We start from the raw sequence: 20,287 nt of genomic DNA on the forward strand, positions 1-20,287 counted from the left end.
TTATTTCAACCTCCCCCCACCCCCCAATCTGTTCACCTCCCAACTGCAATGACTCTGCTTCTGGCCTAGAAGTCATTGAAATATAGGGTCAGAAGGGACCCCGAGGCTCATCTAGTCTAACCCCCCTGAAAGGCAGGACTCTTTTGCTCAACGTGGGGCTCGAACTCACTACCCTGAGATTGAGAGTCTCGTGCTCTGCTGGCTGAGCTATCTGAAAATCCCTTCTTTTCCCCATTGAAAACAATTGACCCGCTGCATCCTTCACAGACGCAGAACCGGGGCAAGCGAATGAAGGAGGGGGCCCATATCAATCGGTCGCTGCTCGCCTTGGGAAACTGCATCAATGCGCTGAGTGAAAAGGGGGCCAGTCGGAACCAGTACGTCAACTTCCGAGACAGCAAACTCACCCGTTTGCTGAAGGTACTGCCGCTTTGGGGAATTAGAAAGTCTGTTCTCAAACTTCTTTCTCTGGGCCAGGCTTTCGGAATAAAAATCCGCTTGCCCCACGCTGAATTTTCTATTGGTAAAAAATACATTGGAGGACGAAAAGCAACTCTTAGCAGTGCTTGATTTAGAACAAAGATCACAACTACTTTATAACATGGTAAGGGGACATCTAGAAAGTATAAAACAATGCTACTGCATAAGAACATGAATCATTCCCCATATATATATATATATATATATATATATTTGCTTTCGTAGATTTTCACGGGTACAGGAATGCAGGTTTTGGTGTCCTCGGGTGTCTTCCCGTGTAAAAGTTGGGGTGTCTAGGCGACGTTTCGACGAGGTCTCACTGAGACCTCGTCGAAACGTCGCCTAGACACCCCAACTTTTACACGGGAAGACACCCGAGGACACCAAAACCTGCATATATATATATATATATATATATATATATATATATATATATATATATGGTAAAGGTACCCCTGCCCATGCGGGCCAGTCTTGCCAGACTCTAGGGTTGTGCGCTCATCTCACTCTATAGGCCGGGGGCCAGCGCTGTCCGGAGACACTTCCGGGTCACGTGGCCAGCGTGACATCACTGCTCTGGCGAGCCAGCGCAGCACACGGAAACGCCGTTTACCTTCCCGCCAGTAAGCGGTCCCTATTTATCTACTTGCACCCGGGGGTGCTTTCGAACTGCTAGGTTGGCAGGCGCTGGGACCGAACAACGGGAGCGCACCCCGCCGTGGGGATTCGAACCGCCGACCATGCGATCGGCAAGTCCTAGGTGCTGAGGTTTTACCCACAGCGCATTTTTTATTGGAATTTTATTTACAACATAACATAACATAAACATGAACATAACATACAGTGAGCATAACATTCAACAATACAAACAATCAAATAAAAGACTTCCTTTGTTGTTGTTTAGTCGTTTAGTCGTGTCTGCCTCTTCGTGACCCCATGGACCAGAGCACGCCAGGCACTCCTGTCTTCCACTGCCTCCCGCAGTTTGGTCAGACTCATGTTTGGTCAGATTCATGTTTGGTCAGACTCATGTTTGACTTCCTTTATTAAAGACTTCATTTATCCAAATATAATTATAAACAAGCCTGTTACATAGGTACCTGAAGTATGTGTACAGGCTCAATGAGAGCTTGCTTTTGCTGTGTGATCTCATTTATGTTAGGTCTGATTTGAGACAAACAAACTCTGATCTCCTCATCAACACAAATAAGCTTTTCTCTTTCCCGATGTTTCATATTTGTCAGAAAAGATATATTGAATATCTTTGAGTATTCCGCAAATAACAAAAAAAAATTGGATACTGTACTGTACTGCACTTAAATGTTTCTTTGATTGTCCTTGAATCTCCCCACCACAGTCTCCATCCTCTCCTGCCACACCCTTTGAGAGCCAGTGGCATAATGAATCCAGGCGACGGAGGCACCTCACAAGTCCCACAGATCCCTAGTCTCTTGTGACAGAGCGTTCCACCAAGTCGGGGCCAGTACTGAAAAGGCCCTGGCCCTAGTTGAGACCAATCTAACCACCTTGCGACCTGGGACCTCCAAAATGTTGTCATTTGTGGACCCTAAGGTCCTCCGCGGGGCATACCAGGAATACTTCAGGAATGTAGCAGATTATTGCTTATATATATGAGAGTCTTTAACAGCACTGCTTTCAGAGGGCTGAGCTTGGCCAGTCATTACTAGCCAGCTATAAATGGAAATGTCACCCATGTAGGACTCGCTGGGAGGTAACAGCAGAACGGTGATGATTGCTCACGTCAGCCCGGCCAGCACCTCCTTTGAAGAATCTCGGACCACCTTGATCTACGCCTATCGAGCAAAAAACATCAAAACTAGGGTAAGGCGCTCTGTTCTGCTTCCTGCTTTTAAAAACTATTTATTATTAGATTCTTACAACACATTGCAACGCCATGCGCACACAAAATAAAATGCCCCACCTTCACCCAGAAGATAAGAGTGTCGGCAACACATCCAAAATTACATCCAAATGACATGATTAGCGTCTACATTGGCTCCCAGTACGTTTCTGAGCACAATTCAAAGTGTTGGTGTTGACCTTTAAAGCCCTAAATGGCCTTGGTCCAGTAGACCTGAAGGAGCGTCTCCACTCTTATCATTTTGCCCGGACACTGAGGTCCAGCTCTGAGGGCCTTCTGTTGGTTCCCTCATTGCGAGAATCAAAGCTACAGGGAACCAGGCAAAGGGCCTTCTCGGTAGTGGCGCTCACCCTGTGGAACACCCTCCCATCAGATGTCAAAGAGATAAATAACTATCTGACATTTAGAAGACATCTGAATGCAGCCCTGTTCAGGGAAGTTTGTAATGTGTGACAATTTAGTGTATTTTTAATCCTTGTTGGAAGCCGCCCAGAGTGGCTGGGGAAGTCCAGCCAGATGGGCGGGGTACAAATAATATATTATTGTTGTTGTTGTTAAAACTGGATGCATCACCAGGTGTTCTCTGCCCCGGCAGGTGAAGCGCAACCTCCTCAACGTCTCATACCACATTGCGCAATACACCAGCATCATTTCGGACCTGCGCCGGCAGATCGAATGCTTGAAGGCGAAGCTGGAAAATCAAGAGAGGGAGAAGCACCTTCTCAGTCCTGGGGTCAAAGATGTCCAAGGCAGAGGAGATGGAGGTGGTTGGGTTGTCCTCTTCAATGTCTTGCTCCGTCCAGTAGGGCTTGCTTCTAGGACGCCCAGAATGGCACCCTAAGCCTGGGGTGGGGAAAACTGTGGCACTCCAGATGTTATCAGACTCCACCTCCCATCAGTACCAGGCAGCAGTGGTCAGGAATGATGAGAGTTGTACGTCCAACATGGATGGGTTGTGGCAATCTCCCTCACACCCTTGGCTCTTTCACTGGTCTTACAGATTGTTCTCGGATTCCAACTCCCAACAGCCCTAGACCATGTGGCCAGTGATCAAACCAAACCAAACATTTATTGTCATGTTCAATGACCAGCATTTTGTGACAATAATTTTATTAATTTTCAATTATAATCCAATAATAGCCTCATTATAACAATACCAATTTATAATGCAATCAATAACATCAATCATTCAAATACCAAATTATATAATTTAGATAAGGTGGGGCCCTCACATGCTGGAATTGATGGTTTGATTATTTTCTTTATTTCTGCGTTCCAAAATCTTCATGATTTCGGTTACATCCCAGTCATCATAATAATCCCTTATACAACAGCTGCAATATTTATAACTTCTATTTGTGTGGACACATTAAATGATTTATAAAACTACGGGTGAGGCAATGAGCCCGATTAAGAAAAGAATAAGAAGCAGATGTGTCTATAATAGGGAAAAATAATAATAAAATAAAACAACTAAATGTAGCATAGAATCATAGAATTGTGGAGTTGGAAGGAACCCAAAGGATCATCTTGTCCGACCCCTACAAGGCAGGAATCCCAGCTAATGAGTGAAATAAAACAGGCACCAATTTTTTAAAAAGTTGTTGTCCTGTCACCAACTCCAAAGAGAGAAATTCCATGATTTCGGGTCCTGGCAGATTTTGCCTGCTTCAGCACAGTACATGCCCACGCTGAGAGTGATAGATGCTCTTTGATCTGCAAGGATTAAAAGGAACATAAGACGTTTTTGATCCTCCTGGCAGGTTTCGTAAGAGGGGCTTGATAAAGGTTTAGCACAGGTGTCAGTAGAAGGAGCAGTGCAGGAGGACATGGGGTCCCCACTGACCTTTCCAGAGTCTCAGGGACACTTGTGTTTGGCCAATGGCCAAGGTCCAGGAATGACAGGAGTCGTAGGGCAGCAAAATCTGGAAGGCTTGGGGCTTCCTCCTCTCTGCCCTGGGTGCTAGAAACACTCTTAAAAAAGAAAAGGATGATGGAAGCAGAGGTGGGAAAGTGCCTGTGCTCTTGTTTTCCCACAGCGGAGGCTCCCCATGACCCCGAAGAGTACAGCCGTCAGCAGATGAACAAGTTGCGGGAACAGCTGGTCGGGGCTTTCAAGGAGCAGATGGACATGAGACGCAGCCTGATGGAGCTGGAGAAGACAGACATGGAGCTGCATGTCGACACCTCCAGGCATCTGCTAATGATTGCTGAGTGAGCTGAGGGACTGATGGGCAACTGTGCTTTTTTTGGGGGGGGGGGTCCTCTAAGGTGAAAAGAACTGGGTGGTATTAACAATGCACCTAAGAAGGGTGCCTGCTTCTGCCCAGAGAGAGAGAGAGAGAGTGATCTGCATAAAATTGGCTGGTGCTAATTTATATGAACAGATGTCAATATAGATTCAGGTAGGTAGCTGTGTTGGTCTGACGCAGTCGAAATAAAAAAATAAAAAAATTGTCCAGTAGCACCTTAGAGCACCAGGCAGAGGGCCTTCTTGGTAGTGGCATCTGCCTCCCAGCAGATGTCAAGGCAATAAACAACTATTTTACTTTTAAAAGACAACTGTTTAGGGAAGTTTTTAATGTCTGATGCTGTATTGTTTTTAATATTTGGTGGAAGCTGCCCAGAGTGGCTGTGGAAACCCAGCCAGTTTGGCGGGGTATAAATAATAAATTATTATTATTAGAGACCAACTAAGTTTGTTCTGGGTATAAGCTTTCGTGTGCATGCACACTTCTTCAGATGCATGCACACGAAAGCTTACACCCAGAACAAACTTAGTTGGTCTCTAAGGTGCTACTAGACAATTTTTTATTTATTCAGGGGCAAATATAGAAACTGTTACTACTAGCAGGCTCATGCCTGGCGTTGTTCAGGAATTCCGAGGAGCCAAAAAAATAATTTTTAAAAAATCAGCGCAGGTGGTTAAATTCATTGTGGTTTTGAAAGCTGCGGTCCAACGTCTTGATTCGAAATGGCACCCAGTGGTATCCAAACATGGGCAAAAAACCTGCTCCCTCATCTCAGGAAATGTCATGCAAAATGTGGTTAAGATATCGGAAGCAATGTCCAAATGCCCAGCAAACTGGGAAACAGAAAGCTTTCCTTAATATATAAAAAGGTAAAGGGACCCCTGACCATTAGGTCCAGTCGTGGCCGACCCTTGGTTTGCGGCGCTCATCTCACTTTATTGGCCGAGGGAGCTGGCGTACAGCTTCCGGGTCATGTGGCCAGCATGACTAAGCCGCTTCTGGCGAACCAGAGCAGCGCATGGAAACACCGTTTCCTTCCACTGGAGTGGTACCTATTTATCTACTTGCACTTCGATGTGCTTTCGAACTGCTAGGTTGGCAGGAGCAGGGACCAAGCAACGGGAGCTCACCCTGTTGCGGGGATTCAAACCGCTGACCTTCTGATCGGCAAACCCTAGGCTCCTAGACCACAGCGCCACCCGCGCCCCTCTTTCTTTAATATATAGTAGGTAATAATTTGATGGAAATACAGTCTCAAGGTTAGTGGGCAAGACTGGGAATTGGTGAGCGGCATGCTTGCTCACCTTTGCTTCCCAGGTGCTCACTATGGAAGGGCAGCTTCAGGGCTCCTGCTTGAACCAGGCACTGCAGGCTGTTTTTGGCCCATCAAGGGATTCAATTAATCCACAAGGCTATTTCCCCTGGACCACACACATCAGCTGAAGTCACTGGCGACATCAGCTAGTGGGTAGGAGGACAGGGTTTAATCCTGCACTGGCTACATGATCCCGTTCCCAAGCAAGGAACAAGGTTACACAGTGAAGGCAGCAAGATTTAATCCCTGGCTCCCAAAGTGCAAACATCCCTGCAGCTACCACCTTGTCTTTATAACAGCAGTTCCAGGGGTTGCGAAAGTTCTTGGGTGAACACTAGAGGGCACTGTAGCCTCTGATACAGGAGGATGCCCAATTACTGGGAGTCGTGATAATAATCTTGCCAGGAGAAAACTTTATTTATTTATTTATTTAAACTTCTAATTCACTGATTTTTTTTAAAAAACAAACAAACAAACAAACCTGAAAGCAGTTTATAAAGACAATAAAACAATAACATTATTAATAAAAGTGATTGAAAACAACTATTTAAAAACTATTTTTAAAAATTTAAATTACCAATAAGCTCAAAAATGGATTAAAACACACACCAACATGTCTGAGCTGGCTTGTCTAAAGAAAAATGTTATTTTTTCCTGGCAAACACCAAAAAGAGTGCCTCCTGATGTCTGTAGGCAGGGAGTTCCAAAGTTACGTGGTGCTGCCACACTTAAAGATTGATTCCTTACAAACGCAGAACTGGTGTTCTGTAGCTCCCGTAACAGCGCCGGTTCCACAGATGGAAGCGTTCAAGGGGGCAGATATGGGGCAATGCGATCCCGCAGGTAAACTGGTCCCAAGTTGTTCAGAGTTTTATACACTAATAGGCCTTGCCAAGGTGTAAACGACCTTAATCTACTGTGTCCTTTGTTTGTAGCTGGGAACAAGAAAAGGCCCACCAGACTGACAGATATACCAGCAAGCAGCAGGTGGGCGCGAAAGAGGAGGAAGCCATGGAGGAGGAGGCAGAGCGAGAAGAAGATTCGCCAGAGCCTCACGAAGTCCTGGTAGCCAAGGAGGAGATCAGCACGCTCTTATCTGAGCAGCGGAAAACAGCTGTCTTGAAGGTAACTACACTGCATCCCTCTATGAAAGCCGTGTTGTTGTTGTCTCATGATGGGCCAGACCTGAGGCTGAAAAACAATATTTTATTTTTTAAAAGATATGCATGTCTGGAAATGAGCCTTTTAATTAGGGATTCTCCTGGAACCTCACTGTGCCAGAGGCCACGCTTAGACCTTGGAAGTTCTGCTTTGCCATATACGGTGTCCCGCTCCTCGTTTAATTCGCACAGCAACCCTGTGAGGTAGACTGAGCTGAGAGAGAGCTCATGCCTGGCCCAAGGTCACCCAGTGAGCTTCATGACCAAGTGGGAATTTGAATCCTGGTTTCTCCCAGGTCCCAATCCTGCTCTCTAGACACTACGCGGCTGAATGTTGGGAGTTTCGGGACAGGTGCTTCATAACCCTTTTACATGTGTTTTGGAAGGGGGGGAGGCGTTATTGGGTTGCTTTTGGTTTTCTTAGGTATTTTCTGTTTTTGTATATATATTGTCAGGGAACTGCCATCAGTTCAGGAGGGAGAGAGAGAGAGCCTCCATGGATCGTGGGAAGTAGCTCCTCTTCAACGGAGGAGAGTAAACGCACCTCCAGTGGAGAGGAGGTGCAGGAGTCGGAAGTGGCGAGGCGGTCCCAGGACTCCTTGCCTGGGAGAAGTGGGGAGGGAAGGGGTCCTCCGCTGCCCACACACTCTTTGCGCAGAAAGCATTTGCGCAGAGAGGGGAGGCACAGACTGGGCGTCAAGAAGCTGCTTTGCTGGGGAAAGTTTAGGAACCGCCCACTCACGGATTCTGCCAGCGATTGAGACAGCCACAGGAAAGTGGCGCTCCGGACAGATAAAGTTTATTTTAGCAGCAAAGCCAATGCTTCACAGATATTTGCCTGCTTGCTCTCGAGCAACCCCTTGGAAACATAACACACACACACACACACACACACACACACACACATATATATATATATGTGTGTGTGATTTTGTGTTGTGAACTGCCCTGAGATCTGCAGGTATGAGACGGGATGCAAATTTTAATAATAGCAATAATAATAATGGTAGTAATGATGATGCTGATGCTGGCTGAGGTTTCGTTTAGTTGCTAATTAGAGGGTCAGAGTATTGCTTTGCTTCTTGAGTATTCTTAATGTTGTTTGCTATTATTTATACAGCTAGTATGTTCTTTTTGTTTTTCCATAAATGCCATATTATATGAAATGTCAACGTATTATATGATCCCCCCCTTTCCCCCTTAGTATTATATACAGTATTGTATATTTTTCTTTGCTGTAAGTCACTTGGAGGTCTTCTGGTCACAAGTGACTAATAAGTTTAATCAATATTACTACTACTACTAATAATAAAATAAATGGGTCGCTGGCCTGATCCCGCAGGCTCTTCTTATGTGGGCTTATTTAGGAGCCTGACTCATGGCGGGGGGGGGGGTCACCTATCCCCTTCCTTTCCCCCCCCTTTTTTACTTTTTTATTAGTTTTTTAACATAACATTTTCAACAATTATTAAACGTGCTTTTATATCTTATACAATTTTTTGACTACCATAAATCACATCTGAAAATTTTCCAATCTTTTCACTTAATATACATTTCTTACTTTCACTAATTACGTTTAAATCTCATAACTCATGTCTCTCTTCTTTGCAATATTTCATATATTTCCCCTTACAAAACTTCTTGTAGTCCTACTAGTGTAATTTGTTGATTGCAGTTGCTCTTCAAACAGTTCTTATATTGCTTCCAATCTTCTGTAAATCTCTGGTCCCGCAGGTTTCGAATCCTTCCTGTCATTTTATCCAATTCTGCGTAGTCCGTTAATTTTGTCTTCCTCGGCACCTCTCCCCTTCCTAATTTAGGCCGACCTGGAGCAGCGCCTGGCAAATGCCAAAAAGAAGGTTTTGCAGATGGAGAAGCTGCTGCCTGAGCAAATCACCAGTGAGGACCAGAGGGAAGTCCTGAGGCTCCTTTGCAAAGCCCACGAGCTGGAAGTCGGCAAGACCGAGCTGCAAGCCAGCGCCTTACGCAAGGAGACCCTGCTGTGCCAGAAGGACTTGGTCATCCACAGCCACCAGCAGCACAGGCGCCTCTGCCAAGAGATAATCCAGCAGCAGCAGCAGCTGATAAGGGGTGAGTGGGCGGGGCCAGAGGCCAAAGTGGGCGGGGCCCTTACCTGTCGGACCAGATTCCAGGCACACCAAACACAGAGGTTTCTAGGAAAGACCACACAAGGAGGAGGCACTTGCCCAGCCCTGGTCTCTGTTGTGTTTTACAGAGGTTGTGGGCAGTCCTGGGGTGCCATAGAACCACGGAACTGTAGAGTTGGAAGGGACCCCTAGTGACATCTAGTCCAGCCCTCTGCAATGCAGAAATCTCAAAGCCTCCCTGACAGGTGGCCCTCCAACCTCTGTGTGTTTTAACAAACTTTTTTGATAAAAGAATGGAAATGGTTTATTAAATATTTACAGATCAATTGTAAACAGATAAGAACATTGGCAGGATCATTGTAATAACCTGAAGTTGTTGTTATTATTATTATTATTATTATTATTATTATTATTATTATTATTATTATTAATTTATACCCCGCCCTTCCCGGTTCAAAAACCGGGCTCAGGGCGGCTAACAACAAATTCAAAACACTTTAAAACACTTAAGTATAAAAGCAGCATAAAACACAGTATAAAAACATGAATAACAATAAAAATCAAAAATCAGTTTGATAATCCCCAGAATAAGAGTTTTATTTATTTAAAGTAGATAAATAAATGAGCAAATTAAGTGAATTTGGATGTGCAGAAGATATTGAAAATAATTTTTAGGAACTACAGAAAGAGGGGGAAGGAAGTCGAGTTTTGAAATGTTAAAATGATTTTAAAATTAATGAAATGTATAAACCTGTAAAGCATAAATAATTTTTTTTTAAGAAAGAAAGAAAGAAAATGTTGCCAATAGTCCATTTGTGATACCTCATGTGTCTGCAGTATTAAGCCTCCCCTCTGGAAGGACCCAATGAGATACAGTGGTGCCCCGCAAGACGAATGCCTCGCAAGACGGAAAACCCGCTAGACGAAAGGGTTTTCCGTTTCGGAGGCGCTTCGCAAGACGAATTTCCCTATGGGCTTGCTTCGCAAGACGAAAACATCTTGCGAGTCTTGCCATCCCCCCCCCGCTTCCCCCCCTTTTTCTAAGCCGCTAAGCCGTTAATGGCCTTTTAACAGCTTAGCCGCTAAGCCTTTAATAGCCGCTAAGCCGCTAAATTGCTAATAATAATAATAATAATAATAATAATAATAATAATAATAATAATAAATTTTATTTATATCCCGCCCTCCCCAGCCGAAGCCAGGCTCAGGGCGGCTAACAACACCAAATAGTGCGACATTATAAAAACATTATAAAAATTAATTAAAATCAAGATTGATGGCAGCCATAAAGTTTTGTAAAGGTTGCCAAAGGAGGGAGTCAGGCTGTGCCCTAACCAAATGCCTGGCGGAACAACTCTGTCTTGCAGGCCCTATGGAAAGATGTCAAGTCCTGCAGGGCCCTTGTCTCTTGTGACAGAGCATTCCACCAGGTTGGAGCCGCAGCCGAAAAGGCCCTGGCTCTAGTTGAGGCCAGCCTAACCTCTCTGTGGCCTGGGACCTTCAAGGTGTTTTTGTTTGAAGACCGTAAGTTCCTCTGTGGGGCATACCAGGAGAGGCGGTCCCGTAGGTACGAGGGCCCTAGGCCGTATAGGGCTTTGAAGGTTAAAACCAGCACCTTAAACCTGATCCTGTACTCCACCGGGAGCCAGTGCAACTGGTATAGCACCGGATGAATGTGATCTCTAAGCGAAGACCCCGTAAGGAGTCTCGCTGCGGCATTCTGCACCCGCTGGAGTTTTTGGGTCAGTCTCAAGGGCAGCCCCACGTAGAGCGAGTTACAATAATCCAGTCTGGAGGTGACCGTCGCGTGGATCACAGTAGCTAGGTCAGGGCGAGAGAGGTAAGGAGCCAACTGCTTAGCTTGGCAGAGATGAAAAAATGCCGCCTTTGTAATAGCTGCAATCTGCGCCTCCATGGAGAGGGAGGTATCGAAGATTACACCCAAACTCTTAACGGACGGTGCTGGCACTAATTGCACCCCCGCAAGAGATGGGAGTTGCCCCCTCATTCCCATATCATCCCGTCCCAGCCAGAGGACCTCTGTCTTCGAAGGATTTAACTTCAACCGGCTCCCACGTAACCATCCAGCCACAGCTTCCAAACATCTGATCAGTGTGTCTGGGGCCGAGTCAGGATGGCTATCCATCAGCAGATAGAGTTGGGTGTCATCAGCATACTGATGGCAGCCCAGCCCAAAACTCCGGACAAGCTGGGCGAGGGGGCGCATAAAGATGTTAAAAAGCATCGGGAAGAGAATCGCACCCTGAGGCACTCCACACACCAAGGAGTGGCGCGATGACAATTCCCCCCCAAGCGCCACCCTCTGTCCCCGACCAGAGAGAAACGAGCGCAGCCATTGAAGGACTGTGCCCTGGATCCCCACGTCGGCAAGGCGGTGGTCCAGAAGTTCGTGATCGACCATGTCAAAAGCTGCTGACAAGTCTAGAAGAATCAGCAGCCCCGACCCGCCTCGATCCAGCTGTCTACGAAGATCATCTGTTAGGGCAACCAGAGCCGTCTCGGTCCCATGACCAGCGCGGAAGCCGGACTGGAATGGATCCAGAGCCGATGTTTCATCCAGAAACCCACCAAGCTGTTCAGCAACCGCTCTCTCAATCACCTTACCCAGGAACGGAAGATTCGAAACCGGGCGGTAATTGGATAGATCTAAAGGATCTAATGATGTTTTCTTTAAGAGCGGGCGCACCACTGCCTCCTTCAGTTCCCCTGGGAATGTCCCCGTGCCAAGGGACAAATTGATGATATCCCCCAGGAGAGCCCGCACCTCGTCTGGACACACTCTAATCAGCCAAGACGGGCACGGGTCAAGAGGACAGGTGGTGGGCTTTCCAGCTCGGAGGAGTCTGTCCACATCGGCTGGGGATATCCGGTCAAAGTGGTCCAATACTGGACCCGAGGACAGTCGAGGGGCCTCCAGTTCCTTTATTGTATCCAAATTGGCAGGGAGGTCATGGCGGAGCAACAAGACCTTCTCCGCAAAAAAGCTCGCAAATGCCTCACAGCTGTGTGTCAAATTGTTATTTAAATTTGGCTGTCCTTCGAGGGACGTTAAAGACCGAATTATACTAAATAATTGTGCCGGGCGAGAGCTAGCGGATGCAATGGAGGCCGAGAAGTAGGACTTCTTAGCGGCCTTCACAGCCATCTCGTAGGTTTTCATAAAAACCCTATAAGATGTTCTTGAAGCTCCGTCACGGGCACGCCGCCATACTCGCTCTAGCCGTCTGAGGTCCCGCTTCATTTTCCGGAGCTCCTCGGTAAACCAGGGAGCCCGGTTTCTGCGGGGTCGCAGAGGGCGCTTAGGTGCGATCTCATTGATGGCTGCCAGGAGCTGGGTATTCCAGCCCTCAACAAGCTCAGTCAATGAGTCGCCAGGGGGAGAAAGGTCCCGCAAGGCTTGACGGAATCTATCAGGGTCCATCAGCCTCTGCGGGCGAGCCCAAATCGGCTCGCCACCTAAGCAGGGTGGGGGTGGAACGTCAATCCTGGCTTTCAGAGCGTAGTGATCAGACCATGGCACCTTCATCGAAGGACACATGATCACATCTATACCAGCGCCAAAGATCAAATCCAGCGTGTGGCCTGCTTGATGTGTGGGGCCCGAAACAAACTGGGAGAGCCCTAGCGCTAATCCGCTTAGCCCCTAATGGGGTTGCTTCGCAAGACGAAGAGAATCGCGGAACGGATCCTTTTCGTCTTGCGAGGCACCACTGTATTTGTTGCTATCTTATATTGATTGCCCATCTTTCTTCCACGCTGGTGCCCATGCGGTTCCCCATCCAAGGGCTCTTCACCCTCAGCAGAAGAGGACAGCTGTTTGCCACCTGAGGAACAGGTCCCTTCTGTGAGAATGTTTCCCTCTTAACCAGAGCAAACAAGCATTTTCCATGAGGCTGCCCTTCAGATATTTGGAGATGGCTGTTGCATCACCTCTCCGTCTTCCCTTCTCCAGGCTGTACATACTCAGCTCCATTCAACCCACCTGTTTTTGTGCCCTCACCTGTGCAAGCTTCCTTCCTTTTTTCCAGACCACAACATCCCCGTGCCAGAGCCGTTGGGAAAACTGTACCAGCTGCATATCCGTGAGTTGGAGGAAGGGACCCTGGGCCGGCTTCTGGCACTTCACTCCCTGATGTCTGGAGCACTCCAGGTGAGGCAGAACTATCCTTCCTTTTCTCGAAATAGGAACAGGGACATAGGAAGTTGCCCTCGACAGCGACAGGACCATCGGTCCATCTGGCTTAGTACTGTCTGCACTGACTGGCAGCAGCTCTCCAGTCTTCCTGTGTGCAAAGCAGATGTTCTGCCATTGAGCGATGGTCCTTCCCCATACCTCACTGTTCTCTAGGGAGGAAGGGAAAACAAAACACGGGGCTGCCCTTGAAACTGTCCCAGAAACTCCAGTGGGTTTGTGGCTTAGGGCCCAGAAACTCCAGCCCTTGTGGCTTAGGGCCCTCATATTTACAGGACCGCCTCTCCTGGTCTGCCCTGCAGAGGACCTTGAGGTGCATGAATAACCATAGTTTAGAGGTCCCGGGCCCTAAGGAAGTCAGACTATCCTCCACCAGGGCCAGGGCCTTCTCAGTGATGGCTCCGACCTGGTGGAATGCTCTGTCCCATAAGACTAGGGCCCTACAGGATTTAATCTCCTTTCTGTAAGACAGAGCCATTCCGCCTAGCCTTTAATTTGAATTCAGCCTGATCTTTTATTTCCCTTCTCTTCCCCCCTCCCCCTTACCCGCTCTGGGATCCCACAGCTGATTCTCCCCCGGTCTCCTCGCTGGCCGAAATAGGACTAATTCAGCCATCTAGCCCTGGTGATCATCTAATGTTTATTGAATAGATTTCCCCCCTAAATTGATTTTTGAATTCTGAATTTATTGTTATTCACATTTTATACTGTATTTTAAGCTGTTTTTTGTTGCATCAATTAAGTGTTTTAAGTTTGTTGTTAGCTGCCCTGAGCCCAGTTTTCTGAACCGGGAAGGGCAGGGTATAAATAAAAAATTATTATTATTTATTATTAACCTGGGGCCAGGCGGTGCTGGATTTCCCAGCTTTCAAATTCCAAAAATGAGGGGTGCTGAAAACTTGTAGCATGAATCAGGAACTCAGAAGATATTCTGATTAAATTACGTTTGCTTGGTAAGTAAAATGTGTGTAACATTGCATTAAAATAATTGAAAATGATTGCCACGTATGGTCATACCTTCGAAGTTGAACGGAATTTGTTCCAAAAGTCCATTTGGCTTCCAAAATGTTTGAAAACCAAAGTGTGGCTTCTGATTGTCTGCAGGAAGTTCCTGCAGCCAATCAGAAGCCGTGGAAGCCCCGTCGGACATTCGGCTTCCAAAAATAGTTAGCAAACCGCAACAGTCACTTCCGAGTTTGCGATGTTTGGAAGCCAAAACGTTTGAGAACTAAGCTGTTCAAAAACCAAGGTACGACTGTACTGTCAGTTATATTGTTAATTCATTTCTTATTATTTAGCATTGCTTGACATTATCAGAAGGTGAAATTAAAATCCTTTGGTTTTCCGAAAGCAGTTTCTGTGCTTCTTCATCAAACATAGACTTACCAAGCTAAATGTTGTCCATTCACAAGAACAAGAGCAGATTTGAATTCTTCACACCCGAGAGCGTACTTTTAAGACCCCCCTACTGAAGAAATTTTCAAAAATTAAGTTCCACCCCTGAAATGATATGCCCTGGTACATGGATAGCAAACAGGTCGAGCGGTTGAGCACCGGTTGTTAGAAATTGATCGTGGGGTAATTTTTGTCTGTGTCACTGCCCCCCACCCCTAAAAAATGGTTGACGATTTCGACCTTCCTGCCTAAAAAAAGCTCAACAACTTTGACCTGAACCCCCCCAAAAGGTAGACAATAATGTCTTCCCTCCTTAAAAAAAGCTCAGAAACTTATTTGACCTGCCCCCCCCCGGTAGATCACTGCCAGTTTTTCATCCTGTGAGTAGATCACAATCTCCCTGCCCTAGTGTGCAGGATCAGCCTTGACCAGCCTTCTGGCAGCTGCGTGCCATTGGTGGGTGTGGCTGCCCCTTTTCCTGTCTGTCTACCTGATGATCAGCGATTTGCCACTTTATCAGGCTGCCAGCCTGGGTTGAGACGTTTCGCCCCTGGGCCTATGCCAGCACATTGTCTATTTTATTTCCCCCTCTTTTTGCTGCTAAAATAGGGTGGGCTCTTAGAAGGCCGGGGGGGGGGGAATGCTCAGAGTGGTTTGGGTTTAGCCCTTCCTGTTCCAGGACATAACTACAGTTGCCAGGGAAGTTGTCTGAAGGGGTAAAGAATTTTTATATTTCATTTTACAGTGTATATAAAACAGAGAGGGGGTTATAGCAACAGGTGAAAATTAAAAGATGAAAGACAGAACTATGGAACAGGTGGGTGTGGAATGAGTAGAATTGCACAAAATAACAAAAGATGGAAGCAGCTATCCACCCAGCTAAAATCTGTGATGGGAAGGTACCGTATTTTTTGCTCTATAAGACGCACCAGAGCACAAGACGCACCTAGCTTTTGGAGAAGGAAAACAAGAAATAAAATATTCTGAATCTCAGAAGCCAGAAGAGCAAGAGGGATTGCTGCACAGTGAAAGCAGCAATCCCTTTTGCTGTTCTGGTTTCTGGGATAGCTGCGCAGCCTGCATTCGCTCCATAAGACGCACACACATTTCCCCTTACTTTTTAGGAGGGAAAAACGTGAGTCTTATAGAGCAAAAAATATGGTAGTCGATTCTAGAGTGCATATCCACCAGGTTACAGAGATTTCCCCCTTTTGTCTTCCTTCCCTGATAGGATGGCTCTGCTCACGATAAGGCTCAGCAGCTGGAACTAAACAAAGAAGAGAACCAAAAAGGATTGCTGGAGCGCAAGGAAGATTTTGTTTGGGGGTCAAAATTTGAGCTACCCCCAATTGTTGTGGAATCGGACAGGTACTTGCAGTCTTTACAAAGCGCTCTCTGGTCCTCCCCCCACTGCACTCTTGCAGTCAAACACCTCCCTCTGGGAAGGGCCTGGGTCTCTTCCAACACAATAGCCACTCGCAGAAATGGCCAATTCCCTGTTTTCCATCTGATTTTGCCTGGGCTCATCCAGTGTTGTCTGCTTAATGAGTCAGAGGGGTTGGGTTTCCTGGCCGTCCATCTCTCCCTCTCTCTTCTCTCGATGTTCTTAGCGACAGCTACAGATCGTCTAAAAACACCCCGGCCAAAAGGAGCCATGACTGGAGCCACACCCCTGCTTTGGCCGACTTGCTAAGAACTCCTGTTCGCCAACAGGTCAGTTGGTCAACATCACCCTCTCTCTATCATAGCACTGACAACAACCCTCTGGGAGGTTAGACTGCAAGAGAACATTGGGCAACCTGTCAGGCTCTGGGCAGCCAGCATGGCCAAGGTTCTAGTCCCTGGGGCGCAACAAAGAGAGAGGGCTGTTGTCATCAGGCCCTGCTTCTAGGTTTCCACAATGGCTGCTTACTGTCAAGTAGCCATATTTCATTTAACCCCCCCCCCCCCTTTTTAACAGGGCATCTTCACAACATGTAACTGGATAGCTCGGTCAGTAGAACATGAGACTTAATTTCAGGATCATAGGTTTGAGTCCCACATGGGGGCAATATTCTTGCATTGCATGGAGTTGGAATACATAACCCTTGTAGTCTTTTCCAACTCTGCAATTCTCCGTTTAGCAAAATGTTTCCCTCTTCTTTCCCCCCTGTTCAGTTTCTCTTTTTTTCTGCTTCCCCTTGAAAGTTCAATATTGACTAAATTTTTTAACTCAATGGAATACCTGTGCACTTTCTCCAGGGATAGAGGATCCATCCCACTGATATTCTGGCTGGATTACGGCCCTCATGGATTATTTAGCCACTTCTGTATCAGGGATGGGGAGCCTGTGGCCGCCCAGATGTTGCAAACTCAAACTCCCATCTGCCCCAGCCATCATGGCCCATGGTCCAAGATGGTAGGACTTGGAGTTCAGGAGCATGTGGGTGGAGAGTGACATAGAACATTGTTCTAAATTGTGCTCCAGCTATTTTATTTCCTTCCCTGTCGTCCGTCTCTCTTCTTTAGGGATCAGATGTGGTGCTTTTGTATCCTCCTCTCTCTGCCCCAGTTGCTGCAGGAGGGTAGTCATGAGCAGGAGGGCATGGGATGGAGGTCAATCCTTAACACATAAACATTTGGGTCTGGGGGATAGAGGCAGTTCCCACTTGGCTGCATGTTACCTGGATTCTAGAAATGGATGCTATTCTACTTCCTGCCAAAAGCTCAGCAGCATCGTCTGTCTCCTGCCAAATCATGCCAGCCTTTGGTCTGATGCAGTGGCCCAACTCTCCCATGTTCTTACACTTCAGGGCTCAGGGGGAGCAGCCGTATGATCCAAAACAGGCAACGCTGAAGCCTCAGAGAAGCACGGTCAAAGCCCAACAGGGGTCAAGACCCAAGGGAACAGGACCTTAGGCAAAGTCCTCACACCAGAGACAAGTTGCTTGGGATGAGGAGCAAGCCCTGAAGCTAAGCCTTTTTATAGGGCCTAGTGGGCAGGGATTGGCCCTGGAGGGTCAGCTGACCAGGTGCTTAGGCAGGGCTGTACTGCAGCCTAGATGGCCCTGTTGAGGCACTGAGCTCAGTATTGCAGCGGAACTGCCTTTTGCATTGAAATATTTGCTAAGTAATAAACACAGGGAGCAAATGCTGAGTGTTGCTTGCTTTGGTTTCTAGAAGGTGACCTCAGGCATCCCTTTGCGAAAGGTGGCCTCCAAGCTGCAGACCCCTCCTTCCCGTGACTCTGGTTGCAAAAAGTCCGATGAGGACATCTCCAGTAGCTCTCTTAGCCAGGAAGTTTTGAGGGAGATTGCCGAGGGCACCAGACGGATTGCTCTGATTGCCGCCCGTCGCCGTTCCCGAGCTCAGGACAGAGACCCCAGTGGGGAGGTCTCTTCCGTCCATGGTTTTGAGGAAGGGACTCTGGAGCTGCATCCCAGCTCCCCTCCGGGGCACCTCTTGAAGGATACGGAGAGCGTCCACGGCCTCAGCATGGAGCCCCAGAGAGAAAAACGGCCACAGCACAAGGCTCAGAAGGAGCAGCTCTTGGAATGGAAAGCCGGGAAGAAGAGATCGCGCTCCCTTGACCCTACCTCCCCCAGGGTACGTCTGCTTTGGGGGGAAATGGGCGTATTCACTGGTCCAGGTCGCAGGGAAATGGGTGTATTTTCGGTGGAAAAATGAGGCAAAGGGGGAGAGCAGTAACTGAATGGTGTCTGCTAGGGATCGTTCCAGTTGCTGTGTACTCTGCACTGCTACAACAGCCACCAGCATTTTGCTTCACAGGCCAAATCCTGCGCCATAAAAAGCGAGATTCCGCAACATGCATAAATTACGCCATGAAGCACATGCAAGTGCTTCCAATTCGTTGCGCAGTTCTATTCTTGCTGTTGTTGTTACTCTTATGCACCAATTATTCTACAGTCGTTTATGGAAGTCGAATGGAATCCGTTCCAGAAGTCCGTTCGACTTCCAAAACATTTGGAAACCAAAGCATTGCTTCTGATTGGCTGCAGGAAGCTCCTGCAGCCAATCGGAAGCCCCGTCGTATGTTTGGCTCCCAAAAGTAGTTTGTAAAGCAGAACAGTCACTTCCGGGTTTGCGGCGTTTGGGATCCAAAACGCTTGAGAACTAAGCTGTTTGAAAACCAAAGTAAGACTGTATTAACAAGGAGAAAGCACAAGGAACTCTACTGTTCAAGCTGCAGAGTAGGAAACTCACAGTCTGCTGCAGATTCTGCAGGTGTTTTGCATGCCAACTTTTAAATGCCTGCTGAAAACATTTCTGTTCTGCCAGGCCTCTGCAGGCAATTAAGAAGACATCCTTCCACAATGGTTTTTGTTTTTCTAACATTTTCACATGTTCTTGCTGTAAGGCTTTATGTATTTTTGTTGTCATCCACCATGATTTTTTTTTATGCAATAGTAAAGGACCCCTGACAGTTAAGTCCAGTCGCAGACGACTCTGGGGTTGCGGTGCTCATCTCGCTCTATAGGCCGAGGGAGCCGGCGTTTGTCCGCAGTTTTTCTGGGTCATGTGGCCAGCATGACTAAGCCGCTTCTGGCGAAATCAGAGCAGAGCATGGAAACGCTAGTGGCCTATAAATATTTATATATAGATAAATAAAGAAATATGTGGAGAGCCACAGGTTCCACAGCCCTGACTTAGCAGCTCAATGGCAGAGCAAATGTCTGACAGGCTGAAGGAGCCGTGTTCAGTCCTAGTGCCACCGTTTTTTGTTTTTAAAAAGATTGTGTTGCTGGTGTTGGAAAAGCCCCCTGCCTGAGATACAACTTTCTCCCCACCCCACCACCTCCTTGTCCTGTCCTGCAGGCTCCCCAGGTAAAGCACCGGGTTCCCTCCAGCCATGCAGGTGATGGACCAGACGTTCAGCTGCCCAAAATCAAGTCCCCAGATGTCGTCATGAGCAGCCTTCCCCACATTCTTCCAGCTGCCACAAAAATCAAATTCTCTGTTGGCCAAGAAACAGGTAAACCGTCACCCGATGGGTCTCTCTTGGTCTAGGCAGCAGGTCTACTCAGAAGTAAACCCCAATGGATTTGATGAAGTTACTCTTCATCCCAACACACACACACACACACACACACACACACACAAATAGACAAGCCATCGTTTCTCAGCCTAACCTACCTCACAGGGTCATAAGGAAAAAATGAGGAGGGGGGGGGAGAACCATGCTTGCCATCTTGAGCCTCCTTGGAGGAAAGATTTAACATAGTACAGTGGACGCTCAGGTTGCGAATGTGATCTGTGCGGGATGCACGTTCGCAACCTGCAGCGTTCGCAACCCGTGTCTGTGCGTCTGCACATGCGCGGGTTGCAATTTGGCGCTTCTGCGCAGGCACAAAGTGCGATTTAGTGCTTCTGCGGATGTGTGACTGCCAAAACCCAGAAGTAACCCATTCCGGTACTTTTGGGTTTCGGCAGTCCATAACCCGAAAACACGCAACCTGAAGCGTCTGTAACCCAAGGTATGACT

General features: G+C 47.3%; 1 protein-coding gene across 1 annotated transcript in view; it reads left to right on the top strand.

The window, feature by feature from the left end:
- LOC114584709 (kinesin-like protein KIF19) overlaps window positions 1-20,287 on the top strand; it is a 33,612-nt gene that overhangs the window by 12,425 nt on the left and 900 nt on the right. The window contains exons 8-18 of the mRNA XM_077918937.1: window positions 268-420; window positions 2,200-2,322; window positions 2,958-3,111; window positions 4,402-4,576; window positions 6,865-7,054; window positions 8,910-9,180; window positions 13,247-13,368; window positions 16,037-16,173; window positions 16,416-16,518; window positions 17,965-18,390; window positions 19,621-19,777. Of these exons, the coding sequence (XP_077775063.1) occupies window positions 268-420; window positions 2,200-2,322; window positions 2,958-3,111; window positions 4,402-4,576; window positions 6,865-7,054; window positions 8,910-9,180; window positions 13,247-13,368; window positions 16,037-16,173; window positions 16,416-16,518; window positions 17,965-18,390; window positions 19,621-19,777 (2,011 nt within the window). The remainder of the gene's footprint in view (window positions 1-267; window positions 421-2,199; window positions 2,323-2,957; window positions 3,112-4,401; window positions 4,577-6,864; window positions 7,055-8,909; window positions 9,181-13,246; window positions 13,369-16,036; window positions 16,174-16,415; window positions 16,519-17,964; window positions 18,391-19,620; window positions 19,778-20,287) is intronic.

Source organism: Podarcis muralis, chromosome 14, assembly GCF_964188315.1.
Source record: "Podarcis muralis chromosome 14, rPodMur119.hap1.1, whole genome shotgun sequence".
Classification (NCBI taxonomy): domain Eukaryota; kingdom Metazoa; phylum Chordata; class Lepidosauria; order Squamata; family Lacertidae; genus Podarcis; species Podarcis muralis.